Source organism: Polypterus senegalus, chromosome 11 (assembly GCF_016835505.1).
Source record: "Polypterus senegalus isolate Bchr_013 chromosome 11, ASM1683550v1, whole genome shotgun sequence".
Classification (NCBI taxonomy): domain Eukaryota; kingdom Metazoa; phylum Chordata; class Cladistia; order Polypteriformes; family Polypteridae; genus Polypterus; species Polypterus senegalus.
This window is the reverse complement of record NC_053164.1, coordinates 166033787-166047929: the sequence shown is the minus strand read 5'-3', so window position 1 is coordinate 166047929 and position 14143 is coordinate 166033787. Positions and strand designations below refer to the sequence as shown.

The window sequence follows — 14143 nt, the reverse complement described above, 5'->3', positions numbered from 1 at the left end:
AATTTCAAGGGTGGTAGCTCATCTCAAAAAGTATGAGAAGAACCATAATATAATACAACAGACTTTTATTTTATATAAACCATTTGGGTGTAAACCAATGAACCAACCAGAGTAAAATGTATGCATTGATTGAAACTGTATGTAAATTCAACAGTTTATAAAATGAACCTCTATCCTTTGTTTCTCTGACCATTCTGATCATGCTGTGTAATAGACTGCTTTTGAAGAATGCTCCCTCCAAGGCATTTTGCCCGAGGAGTCATTAAAAGATACAATGAACAGCTTTTCTCCAGCCTGATTATTGAATTGTCCTGTTTGAGAATGTCAGTCAGTCATTTTCCATCCCGCTATATCCTAACACAGGGTCATGGGGGTCTGCCGGAGCCAATCACAGCCAACACAAGGTGCAAGGAAGGGACAAATCCTGGGCAGGCCGCCAGCCCACCGCAGGTTAGAGGATGTTTCTTTAATAAGATTTTAAATTTCTACCACACCTGAATGTCTTTGGACTGTGGAAGGAAACTGGAGCACCCAGTGTGAACCCAAATGGACATATGAAGAACTCTTTATAGCAAGGCAGCAGTGCTACCACAACGTGCTGCCCTTCTGCATTTGTAAAAGGAATTTTAGATTCTCAGGACTTGTTTTTTGTTTTTACTTATGATGTTACTTTGCGTATTGATCTTAGATTCTGAGGTCGTTAGTCTTCCTGGTGTTCACCAGGTTAGATAACACACACCCTTTGTCCTCTGGGTCCTTGCAAAATAATAATCATTCATTGAATTATCTGTTTTAACCACTCAAAGCACTTTATGGAACTCCCTCTTAGTGTTCAAGCTACTTGCATTTTCAGTCAACTTTTTCAATAGTTGATTTTAATCCTTTTGTCCTTTCCATACTACATTTGTGTGGTGTTTATTAATCATTAATGTTACAGTTTCTGTAAACCTCCTGACATTGTATATTTAATTGTTGTCTGATTAGATGTCATAGATCTGCAGGACTTTCCCAAAGTCTCCCCATAATTCATCATCTGTTTGAAATATCTTGTAATCTGCCTTTCTGTCTTATGTTACTTTGAACTGTATTGTTACTAATCGCAGATTACTCTGTGATTGTGCTCTTTGTGGAATCAATCAATCAATCTAGTGAAAAATTAAATGATTGTTCTCTCTTCAATACCTGTCTTACTATTAGGTACTGCTCACTCTAGTCAAACTTTTCTACTTGTTTTGGGTCTCCCATTCCTTCTTAAAACAACAGCAGAATTGTCCCAGTGGTGCTTGTTGTGTAATGTGTGGGACTATGGAGCAGATTTTTTTCTCATACTGTTTTCGGATGATTATAAAACACTAATATACGCTAGTCTCAATGAAATCACTGACCAAACTTTTTAATATACATTGTTTACTTTGTAAAGTTGTACTAAGAATAACTGCTTGCAGCAATGCTGTTGTTTTTGGTAAGGGACTTATCAAGAAGAATTTGTGTAGAAGAGGAGCCTGCTGTGAGTATCTTGAGTATTACTTTGAAACATTCTTGACTGCTTACTTTCCCAATTTCATTGCTTGCTTTATTTGGATTGGCTGTCTTTTCTGTGCAGCCTTTTATAGGGTACATGCACATACACACAGATGAGATCTACAAAGTACGTGCCACAGAAAATTTTAACTTCACTAAGACAGCACATGCTTCCACCTTCTAATGTAAGGAAATGTCTTTTCCAGGAACTGAACCAAAGAGCTTCAGGTTTGTGAGGGAGCAGCAATAAGCATTGCAATGTTCAAAAATGATATTCTTTTTGTTTACTGATTCTTCATGTGACTGATTTATTATTTTTGTAAACTAGCAGTTAGATGAGAAACAAAAAGTTCTTCTGCTACAGTCTTCTGCTTCCAGTCCTTAAGCTGTCCGTGTGTATGCGCCTGTGTGTGTGTGCTCGCGCGTGCGCGTGCGCGTGCGCGCACTCAAGCATGCTGCGGATTTTTCAATGTTTCACTACTACAAACAAAGTATGAGGTTAAAGTTCATTTGTAGGATCAGTAAGAAGGTATGTGCTTTCTTTTTTAATTTATGTATACTACTGTTTATGTTTCTATGTGAAGAATAAAATAAACTTTGCATATTTTACTCATATTGCAGACCTGGTCATGGATAGCCTATGTCATTGTGCAGTTATTTATTAGAATAAAATGCAAACAGTCAAATCTTTTTAGAAAACTTTGGTCATTCAATTAGTGTGCTGGAACCAAGTCAAAGCAAATTTAATGGCCATAATTAGAAATATACATAAGGATTTTAGAATATGCTCATGTTAAAATATACATAAGGATTTTAGAATATGCTCATGTTAAAATATACATAAGGATTTTAGAATATGCTTATGTTAAAGTTTAAATAAATTAACAGTGATGGTGGCTGTTGGCTTTCAGGGTAAAGAATGTAATGGGGGCTCTTTTGAAATGATCTGTTTAAATTCAATAGTACTGGGGAGCACTTTGAAAAAAAAAGTGCTATTAACAGTATTATGTAAGCTTTTAGGGGTAAAATAAAATCTAACAGTTTTGTATCATACAAAGAAAACTCTAAGCTTATTTGCTTATTTATATTTATATTGTCATATATTGTCATTCCAGTAGATTTAACACTTTTATGAATTTTCTTGTAAAACATAACATCACATTCTCAAACCCACTCAATCCAGTTCAGGGCTTCTCAGGTCTTTAAAGATATCCTGGCTGCACTGGGCAGAAGGCAGGAAACAGCCTTGGACAGAATGCCAGTCCATCACACTGCCCACGCACACATACAGTCACTCACACGGTGACCAATCTGGAATCGTCAGTTAATGTAACCTGCAGGTTTAGAAGTTATAACAGGAAAATTAGGTGTGTGGAGAAAAGTCCACAAAAACATTGTAATACTGTTTATTGGAACATTGGAATAATAATATAATAATATAATTTAATATAGCCAATTTAGAGCAAATCTGTTTAATAATATTAACAGGGATAGTCAGCCTTTCTGCTTTGTATGAACTTAAAAATTTTGTAATGTCAAAGATTGATCTATTATGTCAATATATGACACCGGAAATTGTCTTAAAAACTTTTATTTTGGATGTCATTATTAATAGTTTCCGATTAATTTAGTATATTATATTATTTCTTGAAAGAATTATTTGTTTTTGGCTCTAATTGGAAACCTCTTTATGTGATGTGATAAAATCACATTTGTTTTTTTTTGTGCTCATCATAAAAATAGTATGAATTAAGAAGATAAGTAAAATGTTTTTAGATATTTGGTTTAGTAAACTTGCATATTCCTCATTAAGTTTAAAATTATATTAATCAGTTGCATTATCCCATTAATTTACAGCATCCCCTGTGCATGGTGTAACATTATTTTGTGCCTTAAATACTTTGTTTTAAGTGATTTCCAAAAAGTTATGTGGATTAGAATTTGTTTCAGTAAAGAAACTGGCTTGTGAAGGTACAGGAAGTATTTGATCATGTGATTTAATGCCAGTAAGGGTAGACTGAGTTGTACATTTCCATTTTCTGACCTAATATTATTCATAATTATAATATTTTGCAATGTATCTTGCCTTCTATACTGTAGAATTGTAGAATTTTTGAATTGGTTGGCATTGGCTTAGAGTATAATTTTGCTTTTTGACATTTTTGATTAATTATATGAAAATTACTTTTTTTGACTCATCAGTTTTAGGTGGATTTCAATTTCTCCAACACTCTATACATTTTCTTTCAGTTCTCACTGGTGAAGGCATCTTTTATGTCAACGGTGTGGGTATATTTTCAAAAAATATCTTGAGGTCATTATAATCCTGTAAACTTTTGATGTTTTTGAAAGTTAATTGACAATTCCTTTTTCCATGATGGAACCAAAGCTTATGATTTCTCTCACTCAAGTCTTTCAAACAGGCATTATATACTATATTTCTGTGAAGATTTTTTGGTACTGTTAACAAAAAGAAGATTTTTGGGAAGGCTAAGAAGTATAATTTGTCTCCGTGAAGTGGTTTCCCTTTAAACATCCTTAGTTTTGTCATCCTGAGTGTTATATACAATTGTTGTATCCATAATAAAGCAGTATGAGTTTGAAAAAATAAAAACAAAAATGAGCTGTGTTTTTAGATATTAAGAGCCTTTTTATGTTACCGGGGGGAATTTGGCTTTCTACAGAAGCTCAATAAATAGATTGATAGATTGATAGATTGTTTGATTGATTGACTGATGGTCTGAACACACACCAGAAAGACTAAAAAGCAATAAAATTAAACAGATAGACAATTTCTGACTTCGCAGTCATAGTCACATTGAGGCTTAAATGTTTTAAAATTAGTAACATAACCACTTTAGTATCTAGTATGTTGTATATAAGCATTAGATATTATAAATTACTGCTGAAGCACATTGAATGTTACCATTTTTATAATTAGTTAAATATACACTTATTAATCTAAAATGAACTTGCAAATTTAAATGTGCTTATTTGTTTATCAGTTTGGGTGAAAATGCTGCTGAGGTTGACTTCCATCCTTCAGAAACACCAACAGTCTGTGACAAAGAATCTGGTGACATCATGGCGACATTTCCACGGTAATAATGAACCTCCTGTTTCCTCATTTTTCCTTCTGCAGATCAATCAATAATAAACAATTGATATGCATCATATTACATATAAGTAAAAGGAAAACAGACATATGGTTGGAGTAAAATTGTAAGGAGAATGCCCACTGCACTTAAAGTAATATTAAAATGTAAAAACCCAAAAAACCCACAAATTTTAGTGATTCAACTATGAAACTGCATGCAAAATTGATTTTAGGGGGAATTTTATGAAGCAATATGCAAACCATTTTATTCATTGCTAGTTATAAACATCAAGGGCTTCTATTTATTATTATTATTATTTAATTAATGCATTTTTAGTAAAAGAACATTGATACTGACATTTATTAACTGACTTCTCATTCTATTCTTTTTTATCAGCATCAATATCAATCAGTTTCAATTTAACTTTTTGTAAACCCTCTGCATAAAACATAACTAATATTATTTAGCTTGTTGGACTTAGCTACTTCTTCACATCCTCTCTAATAATTACATTCAGACTTCTTTGCCTTCTTCATGATCCTCATACTTATGTTCCCTCCTCAAATCATCATTATTTTATTCAAAATAGTGATGCAACATGTCCAAATATCTAACTTGTATAACAACCAAAGAGAGAAGGTATTGTCAGAATAAAGACACAAAGTCAACATGAAGGTTTGGGGCAGCCACCTGTATAATATATCCTGGCTGCAAAAGTGATATGTTCACAAGTTGGAGTCCAAAACAGAACTGAAGTCTTTGAGTTAAGATGGCGGCTTTATAGGCTGGCTAAGGAAATGATGTCATATAGCCTGGATGTGATGTCATCAATGGCGCCGGAACCTGGTGGGATTTCCCGAGAGTGATCTGCAAGGAATCGAGAGAGGTTGTTAATGCACCTCACCTCCCCCTAGTCTGTCATGGAATTACTGTTACATGGGCCCTTTAGCTGCCTCCTACTCGCATGTGTATGACAGTATATACTGTAAGTTCATACAATCTAACTTATTCTAAACTAACTCCATCTGGGAGCTTTATTTCATCAAAATAAAGCAGGACAGATAAACTATTTACATTTTCCCATTTTTAAAACTTCTATAAACTATTTACATTTTCCCATTTCTAAACATTTCCCTTAACCTTCTTAAATTTACTACCTGACAAGACTTAACTTCATATGGCAACATTGATGCTATTTTTTACTAAGAAATGTTTTAAGATGTAATGTCTTCTCACTTTGCTTTCTAGTCTTACAAATGAGTAATAAATTCCCTTCCTCTCTCATCTCTGTCCCTTTATTGCTGGCTTCAGTCCTCATTAATATAATCAGATTGGTAGAAGATGGTGATACTTACTTAAATGTCAACAAGACCCTGAGATCTTCTTTCCTTTTTTCTCCATCACTAAAAACTATTCAAATGTTTTCAGTGCCTGCAGTGGAAGCAAATACCGTAAGTGCAAGTACTCTCTGGTTTTGTGATATTATTGGTTCTGCACCTGATATATTGCAAATTTTACTAATTTCCTTAATTGAGCAGGAGAGGGTACCCTCTTGGAGTTTTGGGCACAATGATATAAGTACATTTTTTCATAGACCGGGATGTGGTGGGATCTCTCATGGCATTTCTTGGGAACTGCAGGTCTGACATTGTGGTCAGCAACACAGGAGCACTGCAGGGGACTGTACTTTCTCCATTCCTGTTCAGCCTATATACATCAGACTTCTGGTCTGTCGCTCTGATGTCACATGTGATGAAGACCATGGAGCGGCTGCTGCTTCACCACCTGAGGCCACAGGTCCGCCACACACTCTACCCTCTGCAGTTTGCATACCAGGAGAAGGTGGGAGCGGAGGATGCCATCATCTATATGCTACACTGATCCCTGTCCCACTTGGACAGAGGCAGTGGTGCTATAAGAATTATGTTTCTGGACTTCTCTAGCACCTTCAACACCAACCAACCTCTGCTCCTTAGGGACAAGCTGACAGATGGGAGTGGTGGCATGGTGGCATGGATCGTGGACTATCTTATAGACAGACCTCAGTATGTGCGTCTCAGGAACTGCAGGTCTGACATTGTGGTCAGCAACACAAGAGTGCCGCAGGAGGCTGTACTTTCTCCGGTCCTGTTCAGCCCATATACATCGGACTTCCAATACAACTTGGAGTTCTGCCATTGCAAAAGTTCGCTGACGACACTGCTATCGTGGGCTGCATCAGGAGTGGGCAGGAGGAGAAGTATAGGAACCTAATCAAGGACTTTCTTAAATGGTGCAACTCGAACCACCTACAACTGAACACCAGCAAAACCAAGGAGCCCCTCATGGACCTTGTGATCATCAGAGGTGACTGTGTGCAGTGGGTACAGACCTATAAATACCTGGGAGTGCAGCTGGTTGATAAATTGGACTGGACTGGACTGCCAATATTGATGCTCTGTGCAAGAGAGGACAGAGCCGACTATATTTCCTTAGAAGGCTGGCGTCTTTCAACATCTGCAATAAGATGCTGCAGATGTTCTATCAGGCAGTTGTGGCAAGCGCCCTCTTGTATGTGATGGTGTGCTGGGGAGGTAGCATAAAGAAGAGGGACGCCTCACACCTGGACAAACTGGTGAGGAAGGCAGGCTCTAGTGTAGGCATGGAGCTGGACAGTTTGACATCTGTGGCAGAGTGACAGGCACTAAGCAGGCTCCTGTCAATTCATGGAGAATCCTCTGCATCCACTGAATAGTATAATCTCCAGACAGAGGAGCAGATTCAGCGACAGACTGCTGTCACTGTCCTGCTCCACTGACAGACTGAGGAGATCGTTCCTCCCCCACACTATGCGACTCTTCAATTCCACCCGGGAACATTATACAAAATTATTGTCTGTTATACCTGATTTTTTATCAATCTTTAATATTGTTTTTTATCAGTATGCTGCTGCTGGAGTATGTGAATTTCCCCTTGGGATTAATAAAGTATCAGATAGGTATCTATCTATCTATCTATCTATCTATCTATCTATCTATCTATCTATCTATCTATCTATCCATCCATCCATCCATCCATCCATCCATCCATCCATCCATCCATCATGTGATGATGAGATACATTAAGTCAGAGAGAGGTTTCCCCTGTGGAGGTTTGAGTGTGTTGAGATATTTACATTAGATTGTGGGGGGCTTCCCTTGAATGGCAGAGTGGGGGTGCTGATAACCAACTCTTTACTGCAAGAATATCCCAGTGATAAATGGAATACTGCCAGTATGTCAATTCAAGACTTTGTTTTTTTTGGATTCTTACCCGCACAAATCACAGTCCAGCATCACCAATTCTCTCTGTTATGACTTCATTACTGGATCCTCCTCTCCTTCTGTGCTGTCTACCTCTGTATTTACCAACTCCCCAAAATAGCCAATAGGGTGTAATTTGCTATCATCTTTCCCAAATAAAGAAAGTTGCAACTACAACATAAACTAGATAAAATGTCACGATAAAAGAAATATACAGTATACATATGTTACTTTTCTTACCATCAGTCAAAACAAAGAGAGATTTTTATCTCCAATTAGCTCAGGTGAAACTCGTTTAAAATAATATTTTAAAATTTAAAACCCATATTTCCCTCCCTCATTACATGAGGTTGGGCCAGGTCCAGGTACTCTGTTAAGCTCTAGCTTGGCTGCCTGTCCTGGCAAGGCCCTCCCTAAGATCACGGCTTCAGTCGAATCTCATCAGCAGCCTCCACTTTTCAAAGAGGAAGCAGAGTTTCTTTTCTTACTTTCATCTGTTTTCCTTTTCTTTAGTTTTTTAGCCATCCTTTTGTTTAATAAAAGTGCTACATGCAGTATGGCATAAAAAGGCAAATATACTGTAGTTTCCAGAGGCCTCATGTATAAACGGTGCGTACATACAGAAATGTTGCGTAAAAACTTCTCCAAGTTCAAATAGCGATGTATAAAACCTACACTTGGCGTAAAGCCACACACTTTTCCATAGTACCTCATACCTTGTTGTACGCAAGTTCTCTGCTCGGTTTTGCAAACTGGTGGCACCCAGTGTCAAAGCAGTGCTACAGTTCCTGTGTGGTTTATCTTTACAGTATTTCTTAGAGCCACATTCCTGCCGCGGCTTTATAAATATACTGAAATTAAGAGCATATTGTTTATTAGTGTAATGCATCTGATTGTAATTAACTTGTAACAATATAATGGTCCAGGGAATAGCCATAGTATTCCAAATACCACAACTGCTTTAGGATTGTTACTCTCACTGCACCATTTTTTTCTTCTTTCACCTGCTCCCGTTAAGGGTTGCCACAGCGGATCATCTTTTTCCATATTACTCTCACTGCACCACTCAGAGTATTTATATCACTGTATCTGAGTGTGAATCACAGCAGCAGCTGATCGGAAAGAGAAATATCGGTATACAGCATCAAGCCCACCCTGCCTCAGCTACAGCAAAATGTTTCAAAGCCTTTTCTGTACGGACCTCGCGGTTCAGAAACAGTCAATTAGTCCATCAAGTGCTCCTTGCAGAATTGTTTGTACTTATAAGTACAATCACCCCACTGTAAACTTGCACTACAGTTATAATATTGCACAACCTGCGCCACTTTATAAAGCACGTATTTACATATGATGACAATATCATTTTTAAGATGAAATGCAGCAAAATATGTTGATTATATTAAACAGATAAAACTTTAACTTCATTTAAATAATCTGTATTGTTAATAATTAAACATGTGAGGACACGGTTCTGCAGCGCTAGCTAGTTCATGGATTGATCCTACCTTGTGCTGTATTCTTTCTGGGGCTGACGCGACAGTGGAAGGATGGATGGATAGAATAATTAAACTTGTACTACAAAGATATTTCAATGTTCCTTAAACGTTTTCAAGAATCGTCGTTGTAAACTTACAGATGGCTTAACGTCTGTTACAGAGCTGATTGTGTGGTGATTGGGTATGTGGAGAAAGAAAAGTAAGGACAGGAACTGGAGATGTCACATACAGTATACATCTCAGTATTTTAATTATTCAGAGAGCTGTAATATCACGAATGTAATGGATTCTGTGTCCTGTCGAAGAAAGAGAAAGTGGAAGCATGTAGTGATTCACACACATAGAGAAAAAGATCAAATACAAAACAAAGCATTTAACGTGTTACTTTAATTATGATGTAATTTGAGAAACTGGTTAATTAAATGATTTTAAGATGAAGTTTATGATGTTCTTCTTTAATGACAAAATAAACTACGTAATTAAAGTAGAAATTTCGAGATTGAAGTTGACATTTCGTGCTTTTTCCCCACTGTGTGCCTTTTCTCTTCTCTGTACGCTAATAAGCTTTCATATGACACTCAGACGCTGAGCTACAACTCGCCTTTTCATGGCGACTTTGATATGTGACAACCTCTTTTTTATTTTGGGCACTGTGCGACTATGTCAGGCGATCAGCTTCCTTTTGTTGTTTATACCACTGTTTAAACCAACAAATGGTATGTTTTTCCTTGCCTCCACCTTGTATTCGCTAAAATTCTTCCATTTTCCTTCTTGCTTTTTCCATTGTCTTTTCACAGAAGGCAGAGCTCAAGGGCAATTTATATTGATTTGCATATTCATGGAGGCGTAATTCTGGGAGGAGTTGGGGCGGGACAGAAGGCACGTGCACAAGCGTTACTTTTCACGCTGACCGGGATTTATGGAGTGGAAGAACGTGGAAATTGGAGTATGCACAGATTCCTACATCTAGATTTTTCTGTGCTTAAACACATTTCGGCTTTTTTGCTTGCGTCATGTTATAGTGCAAATTCTACGCACAGCGTTATGCATGTGGCCCCAGGTTATCTATCTGGAATGCGATGTATTGCCATAGAAGAAAGGATTTAACAATGGTAATAAGTATTCAAATACAAAACAACAACTGTCTGGCTATATAGTTGGCACTTCCAAAGCAAATACAGTACCTTTGCATCATTCCTAATGATATCTCTTTCATTTGTCTTCTGTGACTGACTTTCCAGCATAACATATAAAGTTTAATAAAGCTTTTTATTTGTAAACTAAAATTAATGTTTTATTTACCACTTTGGTGCAGAGTCTTATGTTCAGGTAGTAAAGATAAGTATAATAGATTTTTAGCACATTGTGTGATAATAAAAGTCTAACCCACCTACATAACTACCTGGAAGATAGAGTTGTTTATTACAAAAGCACTTGGGTCCTTTTCTTCTATTTATTTAAAGAAAATCTTTGCAAACCGTATATTAACAACACCATAAACTACTGAGACAGCTAATACTCTTATGATCCGCTATCTCATGTTATTTAGATTTATTTTAATAGAAGAAATGTGTTTTAAAGTTTGCAAATAAATTCTTTTGAATGACAAATTTTAGTGAGTCAGCATGAAAAATTGAATTATCTTGCGTTCTGATTACAGGATGCAGTGTTCAAAAAATGCAGCCACACAACCAAGCTCTATCTTTTTAATTTCATTATAGCCATAAATGTGGAACAAGTCTATTATAACCTGTCAACAAATAGCTGCATATGCAAAAAGGAATAGCACCGCCAAGGAGTTTCAGTATGGGAGGTGGGGGACACAAAGCAGAGCCTGCAGGGATGTAATTGACGTGCACGACTTCTGCGGGTTGAAATAACTGTGCTGCTGACTGTGTGCTCTTCTTCATAAGTCAACCTCAGATGGGTCCTTTAAAAAGTGGTGTTAATGGAAGATATTAGGTCACTTAAATTTTGTTTCTTAAAGCCAATTATAAAAATGGAATATTATATGAAACAGTTTGAAATTAACTTTTTAAATATTTACTGTTTAAAATAAATTAACAGTCTAAAATTTACTGCTTCTAATAGCAATCAGTTTTGATTGATGAGCCAGTGTATGCATATTATTGAAAGTAGAAATGTTTTGAAAAATATTTTATTTTGTGATAGTCATTCGACTGAGCAGCTTATCCTTTCTATATAATGTAGGTGTTCTAGTATTGCAGTTTATTTCAGCAATAAGTTTCAGAGTATGCTTTTATTTCTTTCATTAGTTTTAGTACTAAACTGAACAAACATTAAAAAGAACTTGTTTTGTTTGTCCACTCATTACTTATGTGCTCTTCATATTCACATAAAATCCTCTATGTGATATTTCAATTTCTTTTTCTGCCCTCTGTTTCCTTCTGTAGCATCTATGTAGCCTCAGTGCTTCCTTGGTGTCTCATTATTTTCTCTTTAATAGTTCTGTTCCTAGTTTTTCAATCTGCTATTTCTGTGAAGATGTTTATTAATAGGACAGAATTTATTATGCATCACAGCCCAAGCAAATAAATAAAATGGGCTACTTAAATGTAATGGTCCATCGCTTATTAATGTAAATTTCTCATCTTATTCAATCACCTTTAAGATGGAATGAAAATGTAGTGCAACTTTTTGTCGATAAGAAATAATTGGATGGAGCCTCTAGAGGTTACTTTCAAGGAAATCAAATAACCTTACAGGTACCATTCATGAGGCATTGATATATTTTCTCCTCTGGATGAGAATCTAAACATGAGTGTGATTCCATTGAAGCAAAAGTAAAACCTACTTTCAAAATCAATGTTATTATATGAGCAAATACCTTATAACATATAATCTAAGATATAAATAAATGCTTGTTCATAGGCATTTAACATAAAACACACAGTGAAGCACCATATACAATGAAAACAGACATTGGCACTTACCTGTAAGATATATTTATAAAAGAGATAGTTAATATAAGTAAGATGACATCTTAAACCCACCTAATCCAAATTAGAGTCATGGGAGTTGGAATACTGGGCAGATCGCAGTTGCAGAGAGGAAGCCAGCCCAACATCAGGCCCATGCTCACATATTTAGGGATATGGAAGGAATACACAGGCAAACATGGGGATAGTGTGCAAAATCCACATAGACAGCAACTTGACTCAGGAGTCAAATTTAAGACACTGGATCTACGAGGCAGCAGTTCTAAAAATGAATACATGAATTAATTTCACAGTATCCTCCATATTTAGAAAACATCTGAAGTTTCAGCATTTTTGAAATGGAAAAAGCATGTTTTAGACTGTTTTGAAATGTATGCTTTAAAAGACATACTGGTGTGACGATGTGGGTTCAGGCTCCACACTCCCTTTGATATTGGAAGCACATGAACCCAACACCGTCGATAATGTTACCGAGTGAGCTAGTCAATGGAGGCAAATTAAGCATCTGAGCAAGGGGAAGGTAAAAAGTGCAAAAGTGCTTTTATTAAAAAATCAACAAAACAAAAACAGTGTTCATAAATAGTGCAGTACTCCAAGTTCTTCAATAAATAAATAAATAAATAATCCATTAAATGAACACGTGGGGGTTAAAACTCAATAGAAAAAAAGCAATCCTTAAAATCGGAGGTTAAATCTTCTTATGGAATCAATCTTAAAACACTAACACAATCCGGTGCCTATTTTCTGTATGCGTCTCACCTGCTTATCCCGTACGGGCTTAGCAGCAGGCAAGACGCTCTCTGCAGCTGCCCTCCTACATCACACGCTCGAGACTGGAGACCTCCCGATCCCTGGCTTCGGTCTGGCACTCATCCCAGTCCCCGAGACTTGATTACCCTCAACGGCCAGGTCGCCCACGTTGGGGATTCCATCACCAAGTCTCCCGACTTCCGCTGCCTTTTCCATGGCCTCTCTGCGGCCCGTCGCTTTCACCTTGTCACTCCCGCTACCAGATCGCTCAGCGGGAGCGACATCTACACAAACACCTGGGTGTCGGCCTAACACCCAGCTTCCTCGCAGCTGCCCACGGCCGATCGCGCCACCACACGCTCCGCGTGTCCGTCTCTCTCCTGCACCGCTTGCTTCCACGCTCCCTGTAACCTCCGTCCTCTCCTTTCCTTTCTCTCCAATCGATTCTCCCTCTTTCTCCCCAACCGACTTGCACTTCTTTTAAAAACGTGAGGGGCCATCACAGCTGCAGCATTAGCCACGGGAGCAATCACGAATGTGGGCAGTTCCTCACCTGTGCACACGGTGAGAAACGCCCACATCGACGACTGCCCCGCTGCTCGCTACAACAACGCCCCCTCAAGCCGCCTCGGGTGCGGTGATTATTTATTTAAAATCAGTGGCCTTTTCTCCACGAGCTGTGGACCCATAACACCACAACTGGTATCAAAGATTACATAATTTGTGCACTGACTCATTAAAACTAATGGTTAGTCCAATTGAATTTAAAAGTGACAGAATATTGCTATGGTCTGCATTCTCATGAATAAGTAACATTTCTGTTTTTTCTTTATTCAGAGACAAATAGCATCATCTGTCCACACATCTATTGTTTTAAGCATCAGAGAAATGTCATTTGATCTAAAAAGAAAGGTATAGCTGGGCATTGCCTACGTATGTGTGAACATTAAAGTTATATTTTCTAATGAACTTTCCAATGGGAGATTGTAAAGTGAAAAGACTTAAAAGTCTCGGTAGTGAGCCCAGCAGGACAACAT

At 37.3% G+C, this 14143-nt stretch overlaps 1 protein-coding gene across 1 annotated transcript in view; it reads left to right on the top strand.

Moving 5' to 3' along the window:
• The first annotated feature begins 1968 nt into the window (after nucleotides 1-1968).
• The window catches only part of zgc:136858 (uncharacterized protein LOC678543 homolog), a 171427-nt gene continuing 159252 nt past the window's right edge, over nucleotides 1969-14143 (top strand). The window contains exons 1-2 of the mRNA XM_039770052.1: nucleotides 1969-2050; nucleotides 4527-4622. Coding sequence (XP_039625986.1) covers nucleotides 4538-4622 — 85 coding nt within the window. The 5' untranslated portion in view covers nucleotides 1969-2050; nucleotides 4527-4537. The remainder of the gene's footprint in view (nucleotides 2051-4526; nucleotides 4623-14143) is intronic.